Source organism: Rhynchophorus ferrugineus, unplaced genomic scaffold (assembly GCF_030347505.1).
Source record: "Rhynchophorus ferrugineus isolate W39M unplaced genomic scaffold, kcgeb_rfMv2 rfM7, whole genome shotgun sequence".
Taxonomy (NCBI): Eukaryota; Metazoa; Arthropoda; class Insecta; order Coleoptera; family Curculionidae; genus Rhynchophorus; species Rhynchophorus ferrugineus.
Genome location: NW_027472586.1, coordinates 34659146 through 34670423, shown reverse-complemented (window position 1 = coordinate 34670423; position 11278 = coordinate 34659146). Strand labels below are relative to the sequence as shown.

Sequence of the window (11278 nt, the reverse complement as noted above, 5' to 3'; positions counted from 1 at the left end):
CAGGTATTATTAATCTACCAAGTTGTTCGTATGTTGTCAGTGTGATGTCTCTACATAAAGAAGTCTTACAAGAAAGTAATGATTAATATAACTGGATAATTAGTAGTAATAAATACTACTTTTAATTGTAAAATATGTGTAATACTTTACCTATTTAGAACAATCAGTGTTCAATAATTTTATAGTAGAGGTATTGTATATTTAAATTTGATTGCCTGGTTAAAAAAATATTTGTTACCGTGCCATCAATTAAACATTTAATTGCTACTTTTAGGGAATTAAAGAAATCTATTTTGTCAAGAAAATCTATTCTGTCTAAGAAATTTACAAATAACTACATTTGTTTAACAAATCTTAACCAAGATTGCTTAAAAATTTTTTTTGGATCTATTAGAGGTCATGGAGGTAGAAACAGCATCCTTCAGCTAGTATGTTCGAGAAATCTTTAAAAGGGCACATGATCACTTCAATTTTTTCACATCATTCTCCCGGAGAAAATTGTGAAGAAGATGAACATGTTAGATAACTTATATTCTTTTTTAACAGGAGATTTAGTACCACTTGAGGTTGTTAAATCACCAGCTGAGTCTATATTTTCAGTTTCAGAGAACTTTGCTCTGAGAAAAACAAGAGTCTAATATTGTATTTTAGTCTTATTTCAGGCTATTTAACAAAACTTCTGAAAATCTTCTTCTTCAATATTTGTCTACATTCTATATTAAGTAGTTCCACAGATTAAATACTCTAAAATCTAAATATCTTTAAAAAACACATAAATATTTAGTGTTTCAACTGTCCAATCCATAATATTTTCAAGACCAAATTTTAAAAGTTATTATGAGGGATATGAATATCGACAGGGAAGGATTTAAAGTTTAACTTCAATATATCAAGATAAGTTAGAACTCTAATGGATCCCATAAAATTGATGGCACTAAACATATATGGAAAGGCGTTATAGAAGAATTATAGATATTTTAATTTTGCCTAGAATAGAGTTCATAATTGTTTTTTTTTTTTGCTTTTTGTTTATATATATTTATATTATTTACACTTATGTATATTTGTATAGGATTTTATTTTAATAAATTAATTTTAAAAATTATATTTGATTTTCATTTAAATACTATTGGCCAATAGATGTGACATCACAAAGTAATCAGGCGAAATGGCAGACCAATCAAAGCAAAGTATTTTCCTTACAGGTTCCTACATAACTATTTTAAACTCACCAATCAAATTCACAGTGTCAGCGCCGCCAATGATTGAACTAAGCAAAACTTTGCCCCACTACTTACCATTGGAGTTGCACACCCCTGATCTCAATTTATGATGTCAATACGTGGCAATGTTGCCGCATCAACTCTGAGTTTTAGTTTAGTTTTTAGTAGCGTAGGGAACTATCAACTGAAAACAGTCGAAACAGTTAATAGTAAAAAAAATAATATTTCAGTCAAATACACGGTTCGGCTATTTTTTTTTAATTCGTGATGTCAGACGAAGATGTACGAATCCTTTCTTCTATAAATTGTGATAGAAGAAAGGCCGGAGATAATTGCTTAAAACACTTAATTATAAATGTGGTTATATTTTCCAACGGTGAAAATGTGTGAAAATAAATGTTACATTTGACAATTATACATGGGCTGAAAAGTCCCGGGCGTAACAAAGAAAACACATTTTTTTGGGTTTATTCGTCAACGTAACTTCCATTAAGAGCCACACAATAATTCCAGTTTTTTTTATTATTTAATTAATACATTGTTACTAGTCGTTTCCGTTTAACCTACAATTTGTCTTTATGCTAACTTAAATCTAGGTATATCACTAGGAGGACCTATCGGCTCACTAACTCAGTCTTTGGTGAAGTAATGTTTATACATGTCACTGTTATATTTTTTATTAAATGCGCCTCACTATACAACACTACACAAAATCAGATGATTTGATTCTTTTGAGTCTGTGTCCTGTTCTGGTGGTATCCAAAAGTTGCAATACTTCAATATTCTCATGAGAATGGAGTCTTTCATCATGCCTCCTTGCAATTCTCTGGATTTCCTGACTGACTATAGGTATCTGAAGGTCTCGATGTAGGTAATCAGTCCTATAGTATTTGTGAACCCACGATACCTCTCACGACTTTGTTCTGAAAATTTTTTATTTTATTTATGTTACTCTTTGCAGAACATCCCCATAATTGAACTCCGTATGTCCATATAGGTTTCAATATTTGCTATTATCTAGTACATTTTCCTATATTTCAATTCCAGTTCTTTTCTTTTCTACTTTATATTTCCCTCCCAGCGAAGTTCTGCATCGAGATTATTTATGTTATTGGTGCTTGTACTGTCTGTTTATAGGTGAACTGCACATGTACAGATTTACTTTTATTAATTCTTATTTTCTAAGCTTGTGTCCAATTATTTATATTTTCACTTAACTGTTGTAATTTTCGTGAGGCTTCTTCACTATTGTCTCCGACAGCTATAATCGCAGTATCATCAGCAAATGTAGCCATCGTGATATTTTCCATTTGTGGTATATCACAAGTGTAAAGTAGATAAAGCATTGGTCCCAGTACACTTCCTTGTGGTACACCTGCATTAGTTTCTTTTATTGTAGAGTAAGCTTCTTCTTGTTTGACTCTAAATATTCTGGTTGTACTGTACGATTGTAATAGTTCAGTGTGTTGTTTTGGTAACATTTTCTGTAGTTTATGAACAAGATCTTCATGCCAAACCTTATCAAAGGCTTGTGCTACATCTAAGAATATAGCTGAGCATACTTTTTGACTTTTGTAGGCTTTTTCAATAACATCTGTTATTCTGTGGACTTGGTCAATTGTTGAGTGCTTGTTAATAAACCCAAACTAGTGTGTTGGTATTAAGTTTTTTCTCTCTATGATCGGTTTTAATCTTTTCAACAGGAGTTTTTCAAAAACCTTAGATATTACTGGCAGCAGTGATATAGGTCTATAGGACTTTATTTCGTTTGGTGACTTCCCAGGTTTTAGGATCATTATAATTTCCGCCATCTTCCAAATGTCTGGGACATGTTTTGATCTAAATGCTGTATTGATCAAGTTGGTGAGTTTTATAATTTCTTTTCTTGGTAGTTTTCCCTTTCTTGGTAGTTTTTGCAGTAATTATCATGTTATTAAATAGTAGCCTGGTGATTTCTTGGGGTTAATGTCAGTTTTAATAACTTTGGTTAACTATTTCGGCGTGACTAATTCAATCATCGAATTTTCAGCTTCTACGTCCGACAAATTATGTTTAATATTAGTTTCGTTTGATTTGAAAGTTTTTTCTAGATATTCAGCAAATGCTTCTGCTTTTTGGCGATTGTCACGTGCCCAATTCCCACATAGGTCTCTTATAGGTGGACTGTGTAGACATGAGCGCTTTAGATATTTTGTGGCTTTCCAGAGTGAGTAATAAGTTTCTTTACCAGCTGTTAAATTTCTGAGATAGTCATTTATGGTTTTGTTTTTTATTTCCAGTATTTCTCTTTTCAGTCTTTGGGTTATATTGTTTAAACTCTTTTTATTTTCAGGTGTTCTGTTTTGTTGCCATTTTTTTTTGATAATTTACGTTTTTCAGCTACCATTTCCTTTACTTCTTTTGGATAATTCCTTTAGCTGTACTCTTAATTTCTGGAGTATTATTCCAAGCAACTTGTTGAATATCTACTACGAATGTTTCTGCTTTAAGATTTAATTGTTCAGTTGTCTTGAGGAGTATATTTAGTTGAATTCGTTTGTTCAATTCTTCAGTAAATCCTTCCCAGTCTGCTCTCTTATTTGTTAACGTTATGTTTCTTTCTTTTCTTATTATGTCTTTACTGAACGTCAGAATCACTGGCGTATGATCTGAACATAGCTCAAAATTTTCTTCGACTTTTATATAGTTAGATGTTATGTTTCATACTATGAAGAAATCTAACAGATCCGGGGTTTTCTCTTGATCAGTCGGCCAATAAGTTGGTTTTCCAGTTGACATGTAACTATATCTTAGTTCAGCAGCTGCTTTATGCAGTTCATTGCCTTTAGTTGTTATCATTCTGGATCCCCATGTTGTATTTTTTGCATTAAAATCACCTCCAATTATAAATTTTTCTCCCAGGTTGCTTAGGACATTCAAATAATTTTCCTTTTTTTTGATTGTATCTTAGAGGACAATAAATTGCGGCTATTGTAACCTTGTATCTGCTTGATTTAATAGTTACTGCTGTTACCTGATTTTCTGCTATATTGAGCCCGGATTCTTGGTGGTGGGAAATGTTCTTTTTTATTATTATTGCACTTCCTCCTCTTGCGGTGTTAGCTGGATGTACGGTATGATAAAATGTATATCCTCTAAATTTTATGAAGGATTCTTTTGTTAAATGGGTTTCTGATATTAGGCAAATATCTATTCTTATTCATTCCAGTGCCGCTCTAACATTTCAATACCCCTTTTATAAAAAGATTTATCTCTTGCCTCAAAATGGACCTGTCACCAGTTGCTGTCCACTCAGATGACGATCGTTTTAATTCCGAAATGAAGTGATGGATCCATGTTTTATCCATTGTCGCATATCGACGCAAAAATTCCAACAAAAAAACCATTGCTTCGCCTGAAAGGTATTTTTTCCCATGAAGGAGTATTCTGAAATAAAAACACGAAAATGTTTTTGATCCATTGTTTTGAAAATAACAATAATTGTGTCACAAGGAAGCAGTGAATGCGATAAAACTAACGCCATATATGTGTTAATCCCGGGACTTTTCAATCCATGTGTTATTATAGCATTTTGACGAGAACTATTGAATACAATATGTTGTTGGCAGTTTCGACATTTCTCTTGTTTAAAAAATCTGCTTTTTAAAAAACTTGACGCAACTGCGAAAGCGATGTCATGAATTAGATTCTTTTCAGAATATGAATCTGCAGTCAACTTCTGGCAACTTAAGCACTCTACATTTCTGCTGTGAACTATGATTTGAAACAAACTCTCACGGTCAGAAGTCAGTTTGCATTCAAATATAAAACTATTCCGCCTCTTGTCACTGTAGCACTTTTTCACAATTACACGAAAACAATAAAAAATATTGAGTAAAATGTTGTTTGAACATAAAAAAAACTATAGAATTTTACAATATACAAAACATGTATAACCTAAATGCATATAACAGGTCAATTGATAAGTCCCCGGCCTGACACATAGATGGCGCTAGTAGAATTAAATCCACATGTTTTTAGTTAGCCCGAAACCTCAAAAGATGCGTGTATAAATTTGACAGCTGTCGGATCATTAGTTTGTAAATTAAAGTATTTTGACTGAAGCAACTTTTGTTATTGTGAAAAAAATGTATAAAAAGTAATTTCGCGTGTTGATAAAATATTGATTTTTGAAGGGAAAAAATACAGTTGAAGCAAAAACTTGGCTTGATGCCGAGTTTCCGGGCACTGCCCCAGGAAAATCAATCATCAAGGATTGGTATGCTAAGTTTAGACGTGATGAAATAAGCACCGAAAACGATGAATGCAGTGGACGCCCAAAACAAAAAATTAAATTAAAAAATCCCCGGAATGATTTTGAATGACCGTAAATTGAAACTGAATGAAATTGCAGACACTCTAAAGATATCAACTGAACGTGTACATCATATCATTCAGGAATATTTAGGTATGAGAAAGCTCTGTGCAAATTGGATGCTGCGCGAGCTCACTTTTGACCAAAAACAACGACAAGTTGATGATTCGGAGCAGTGTTTGAAGATCATCAAGCGTAATAAACCCGAGTTTTTGTGTCGATATGTGACAATAGATGAAACATGACTCCATCGTTTCACTACGAAGTCCAATCGACAGTCATCCGTGTGGACTGCGTGGGAAAACGCAACATTCGACTGGCAAGATTATGACGTCTGTATTTTGAGATGCGCATGGAATAATTTTTATTGCCACCTTGAAAAAGGAAGGACCATCAACAGAGACTATTACATAAAGTTGTTGGACCATTTGAAGGAAGAAATCGCCGAAAAAAACAGCCGCATTTGAAAAAAAAGAAAGTGCTGCTACACCAAGACAATGTATTCCACCGTATTCTCCAGGTCTGGCCCACAGCGACTATTTCCTGTTCTCAGATCTCAAAAATGCTCGTTGGGAAGAAATTTTCATCGAATGAAGAGGTGATCGCCGAAACTGAGGCCTATTTTGAAGCAAAGGACAAATCGTATTACAAAAATGGTATCGAAAAGTTGAAGGGTCGCTATAATCAATGTATCACCCTTGAACGACCTATGTTGAATACAAAAAATGCCAAAAAAATGTGTTTTACTACGGTAGGCCAGGAACTTTTCAATTGACCTGTTATGTTACATTATACGTCTAATACAGCAGCGCTTACTTTAATAGTAGTATAACTATGATTGTCAAGTGTGGTACCAATGCCAAATGTGAAAAAAAGCGTACTCGTACTTTAATAGTACTAGTAATCGTACTTTAGATAATCTAAGCAACCTGTTTTTCGAACTTCCCGCATGCTTGATACAGTTTAATAACATGTTACACCTAATGTTCCTAACTTTAATCCTTTCAAACGTGCTACATTGGTTAATAAAGATATTATCCTGACGGTTTAACCATAATCAGATAAGGATCAATCGAACCAATAATCACCGCCAGGGATGTTCAGTACAGTGGGCTCACTGTTAATTAATTCTCAAGTCAAGAGACATTCTAGTTAAAAAAAAACAGTACAAAATTACACAGATTGGAGAACGTATACTAAATTACGGCATATTACTTGTTTTATTATTCTTAATATAAAAAAGTATAAATATAAAAGTAAACAAAATAATAAAATAACATTTCAAGGTTAAATTTTTAAATGCAACCTTATGTGTATATCTGGTTGCATAATACCCATCAAACAATATTAAAATACAATTCAAATAATTATAACCATTAAAAATATTTAATAAAAATAGGAAAAATAATAAAAGAACACGATTATTCAAGAGGTACGTCTATATTTACCATTTATTAACAATAATTAGTAATGACATAAACAAGTTGAGCAGTTTATTTACACAATTAGATAGCGAACAATGTGTTAACGAAAACATTTTCATTGCAATTATGTAGGCCTCTCGTAAGAAACATATAACAGCACTTCGATTTCTTTGGTATACGTTGGATAATAAAACTGTATATAAAGATCTGGGACCCGGCCCCGTCAAATCTAGAAGAAAGTGCCATGTAGAACAACGAATGACGAAGCAAAAATCAACATTGAACGACACTGAACACATTGGTTTATTGATAAGCTTCGTGTCATGCACCTGACCCAAAAATATGGTAATAATAATATGAAGAACAGTGGGAGGAGTCTGGACGACGTCTATATCAAAATACACTTCGCGCACCCCTGCATTTTGTTCTTTTTCCTTTTGTCATTGTCATTTTGAGGTTGATTTCGAATGATCCTTACCACCTAAAACACAATACCAAGCATGAATTTTGTCAAAATATTATGAGGAATTACATACTTCATGAAATGTGGCATCAATATTTAATGGTGGGTCTTTTGCACTGGTCTCAATGTAAGGTATGCCCAGTTTATGAGCAAGTTCACGACCTTGCTCTTCTGTTACCTTACGCAAATGCACCAAATCTACTTTGTTCGCCACCAGAAGCATTGGATATGTATCTCTAATAAAACCCAAACATTATGTTTAATGATTGATGTAAGAACATTGTACTTACCTGTCCTTGACTCTAAGAATTTGTGTATGAAAATGGGTAATATTTTCATAGCTATTTTTATCTGTAACCGAATATACCAACAAAAAACCATCACCCTTTCTCATATATTGTTCTCTCATCGCACTAAATTCTTCCTGCCCAGCAGTATCCAGAACTAAACAAAATAGGTTTAAGTACTTCGTTCAATTACTTGTTACAAGAATGTATATACCATCAAGCATACACCACTGCCCATCAACTTCGACATGTTGCATATAACTGTCTTCGATTGTTGGGTCATAATCAGTCACAAACAATTTTTGAAAGAACTGTATTGTTATGGCACTTTTCCCCACACCACCGTCACCCACGACCACTAATTTAACCGTGGGCAAGTTGTCTGTCGGGGGCTTCGTCATAGCTCTCATGTAGTCTAAGTTTGTTTATATTCCTCAATATATAAACTAACTTTGTTCTTAGCTAAAAATCCGACAATTAATGGGAACTAACGAGTTATCCCCCAATATCACTCATACGAACCTACGCATCGTTAAACAATTATGCTTAATTACAAAGTATATCGGAGGCTTTTCAATAAAATTCGTTGTTATTATTACACGTCAAGTAAACTTGTAAACTGTCACAGGATTGTTTAACAACAACGATTCTCCATCTCTTTTACTGCATTGAGTAAAAAAGGATCGACATATTAAAAAGGTATTTAGCAGTTTAAAGTGATTATTTCTTTTGTTGAATATGACAGAATCGAGAGGAAAACCACCATTGCCAAATGTACACAATCAATATTTTATAAGGGGCGTTTTTCGTAAAAAAACAGTTATCTTAAAAATGTTTAGGTAAGCAATTTTGACAGAATAGGGGAAACGAGATTTTTAATAACTAGTATTCATTACGATATAAATTTGCCACTTATTTAATACAATTAATCTGACAACGTTGGATGTACTCAAAGAATTACATGAGTAAGCTTAGGGATATATAATTGTGAATGTGATTAGTACGACAGAAGTAAACACGAGCAATTTATGCAATCCGGTTGTTCACCGAAACTCGCGTAAATCAAACAGAATTCATGTTAAAATACTCTATTTTATGTGACTGTTAGTAGGAAAGTTAGTGTTTATATTAACGTAGTTTTATTACTGTTAATTCCATCTCCCAGGTCAGTGACATACATATAAATGTAGAGGCACACGCCTTTATAGCACTTCGTTATAGATACTCGAAAATGTCCAAGAAACCTACGGTTCAACCCGCCCTTCATAAGGTAATAATGGTAGGTAGTGGAGGCGTGGGGAAGTCAGCCCTTACCCTCCAGTTCATGTACGACGAGTTCGTGGAAGACTATGAACCCACCAAAGCCGATTCGTACAGGAAAAAAATTCTTCTCGACGGCGAAGAAGTCCAAATAGATATTCTGGATACGGCCGGGCAGGAGGATTATGCCGCCATCAGGGACAACTACTTCAGAAGTGGAGAGGGATTTTTATGTATATTCTCGATCACTGAAGATGAAAGTTTCCAAGCTACCCAAGAATTCAGGTGGGTCCCGAATAACAATCAAATGACCTCGCGCGCTATTTATTTGATCAATATTACAGAGAACAAATCCTTCGCGTTAAAAATGACGATAACATTCCATTCCTCTTAGTTGGTAATAAGTGCGATTTAGAGGAGAAGCGAAAAGTGTCATTCCAAGAGGCCCAGGACCGGGCCAACAAGTGGGGTGTACCATACGTGGAGACCTCGGCCAAAACCCGGGAGCACGTTGATAAAGTATGGCTGTTACTCGCCTAGTAAAATCGAAAACCTGATAACCTATTTTTAGGTTTTCTACGATCTAATGCGGGAGATCAGAGCGAGAAAGAAGGAAGAGAACAAGACTAGCAATGGCCGAGGCAAAGACAAAAACAAGAAAAAGAAACTGAAATGTTGCATTCTCTAGGTCAAAGACGTCGGTCCAATAAAAGCATTTAAACCGAGTGCAAATTCCCTAAGCACCACAAACATGTGTAAAGATATGTGTAAGCTTCTTTTGTATAAATATCCTTTATCTTAGTAATTGTGTTGATATAAAAGAATGAAGGAAGCCCTCATGCTATCGACAATGACTCATTTTATATATTATTTATATGATTAATATGTATTAAAATTTACATTAACTGTAAATAACAAAGTACAGGGTAAGCTAAAAACCTGACACAATTGCTAAGAGTCCACTAGATTTTATTTATCCGTGTAGTCTACACTGCCCATTTTCCTTTCGATGTCTGCCCAATTTTGTTCATTAAATTGAAGATGGCCATGGACAGATTTTGAAACAAGAGGTGTACACACCGTTTATAGTATACAGTTATGAGTTAGGTTATGATTGAACTATTGTTTTAAAACATCGCCATCTGAAGCGATGATAAGCTTTAAACTAAATAAATGAAACTAAAATCGCTAAAAGCACTGATTTAATGGAGAAAAATAAATAGTTTTGATGCCAGTAAGTATGTTTTAGTTCTAAGATATTGTTCCATTCGTGACCATGATATTGAGTTGTTCTTTCACCTAGTTTTAATAGAAGTTCAGTTTATTTTGTATTGGTTGTCAGATGATGTAATGTTATCTGAAAAATAATTCGATTGAGACAATGCTCTTAATGTACTTCGCTTTCAAATTTTATATAAAGTTTTCATATTGTACTTTACAAAAAATAAATAAATATTATTTTATTGCAAGCTATTGGGTTTCTTTGTGCTAGAAAATTAGTGATAAATCAAATTCATAGAAAAACGGAGCTTATTCATATTCGGTAATTCAAATAACTCATTTATCTAATTTTCCATAGTTAGAGATCAAACTTCCTGTCGGCTATGATGATCGGATATAAAAACTATCTATTTCAGCAAAAATAAATGGATTAATATCGCGAGTGGTGTTAATGAACAAGCAAACTTTGATCTGTATTATATTTCAATATAAATTATTAGTTTATTGCTGCTGAAAATCTGCATTAATCTAAAAAAGAAACAGCAAGTAATTCAAACAAACGAGAATTCGATACTCTTGTTCGAAAATACTAGATTTTTAATATCACTATTTTAGTTTGGAACTAAAAGTTCCATACTTTGAAAAAAATATCAATATATTGATATTTTTTCAATATCACTAGTTCAAATTACAGTTTAAGTTATTGTACAGTATACAAACTAAGACTGTTCAGTTGAAAGGAACTTTAAAATTAGTTTAAAGTATGAAGTAGTTCAAATGAACAATTATATAAAGTCTTGTTTTAAAAAATGATTTGTAATATGTTGATTTATCCGTAATATATATGATTTTAACAATTAAGTTAGTATTATATAAACTATAATAATACAAACTAATCCATATTTTAATAAAGGAAAACATAGCCTTATCGTTGCTAAATATTTTTTCTACGATACGAAGGATAAACTAATATAATTAAAATAAACAGTTACATAGTATCTTATGTAAAAAATGATGTGTAAGACGTTGCTTTAACACCTTTATCG

At 33.1% G+C, this 11278-nt stretch overlaps 2 protein-coding genes across 3 annotated transcripts; one reads left to right on the top strand and one right to left on the bottom strand.

The window, feature by feature from the left end:
* Positions 1–6998: 6998 nt before the first annotated feature.
* LOC143200268 (ras-related protein M-Ras) lies at positions 6999–8406 on the bottom strand. 2 transcript variants are annotated; one of them, XM_076410702.1, is made up of 5 exons: positions 8274–8406; positions 7966–8213; positions 7755–7908; positions 7538–7700; positions 6999–7482 (listed from the first exon to the last, which is right to left on the bottom strand). In XM_076410702.1, exons 2-5 carry the CDS (start codon positions 8159–8161, stop codon positions 7390–7392), a joined length of 606 nt encoding a protein of 201 aa, XP_076266817.1. In that variant the 5' UTR covers positions 8162–8213; positions 8274–8406; the 3' UTR covers positions 6999–7389. The 2 variants fall into 2 exon arrangements, with proteins under 2 accessions (XP_076266817.1, XP_076266816.1); XM_076410701.1 differs by having other exon boundaries at positions 7966–8377.
* Positions 8407–8493: 87 nt separating this feature from the next.
* Positions 8494–10480, top strand: Rala (Ras-like protein A). The gene is made up of 4 exons (XM_076410703.1): positions 8494–8916; positions 8973–9296; positions 9356–9530; positions 9583–10480. Exons 2-4 carry the CDS (start codon positions 8983–8985, stop codon positions 9697–9699), a joined length of 606 nt encoding a protein of 201 aa, XP_076266818.1. The 5' UTR covers positions 8494–8916; positions 8973–8982; the 3' UTR covers positions 9700–10480.
* The last annotated feature ends 798 nt before the right edge of the window (positions 10481–11278 follow it).

Bases quoted from the DNA above. Each gene is read 5' to 3' on its own strand.
- Rala (XM_076410703.1), top strand. From the start codon at position 8,983: ATGTCCAAGAAACCTACGGTTCAACCCGCCCTTCATAAGGTAATAATG. The intron at 9,297-9,355 runs GTGGGTCCCGAA...TCAATATTACAG, and splicing joins CAAGCTACCCAAGAATTCAG to AGAACAAATCCTTCGCGTTA. The intron at 9,531-9,582 runs GTATGGCTGTTA...ACCTATTTTTAG, and splicing joins CCCGGGAGCACGTTGATAAA to GTTTTCTACGATCTAATGCG.
- LOC143200268 (XM_076410702.1), bottom strand. From the start codon at position 8,161: ATGAGAGCTATGACGAAGCCCCCGACAGACAACTTGCCCACGGTTAAA. The intron at 7,909-7,965 runs GTATATACATTC...TATTTTGTTTAG, and splicing joins GCAGTGGTGTATGCTTGATG to TTCTGGATACTGCTGGGCAG. The intron at 7,483-7,537 runs GTATGTAATTCC...ATTGTGTTTTAG, and splicing joins TTGATGCCACATTTCATGAA to GTGGTAAGGATCATTCGAAA.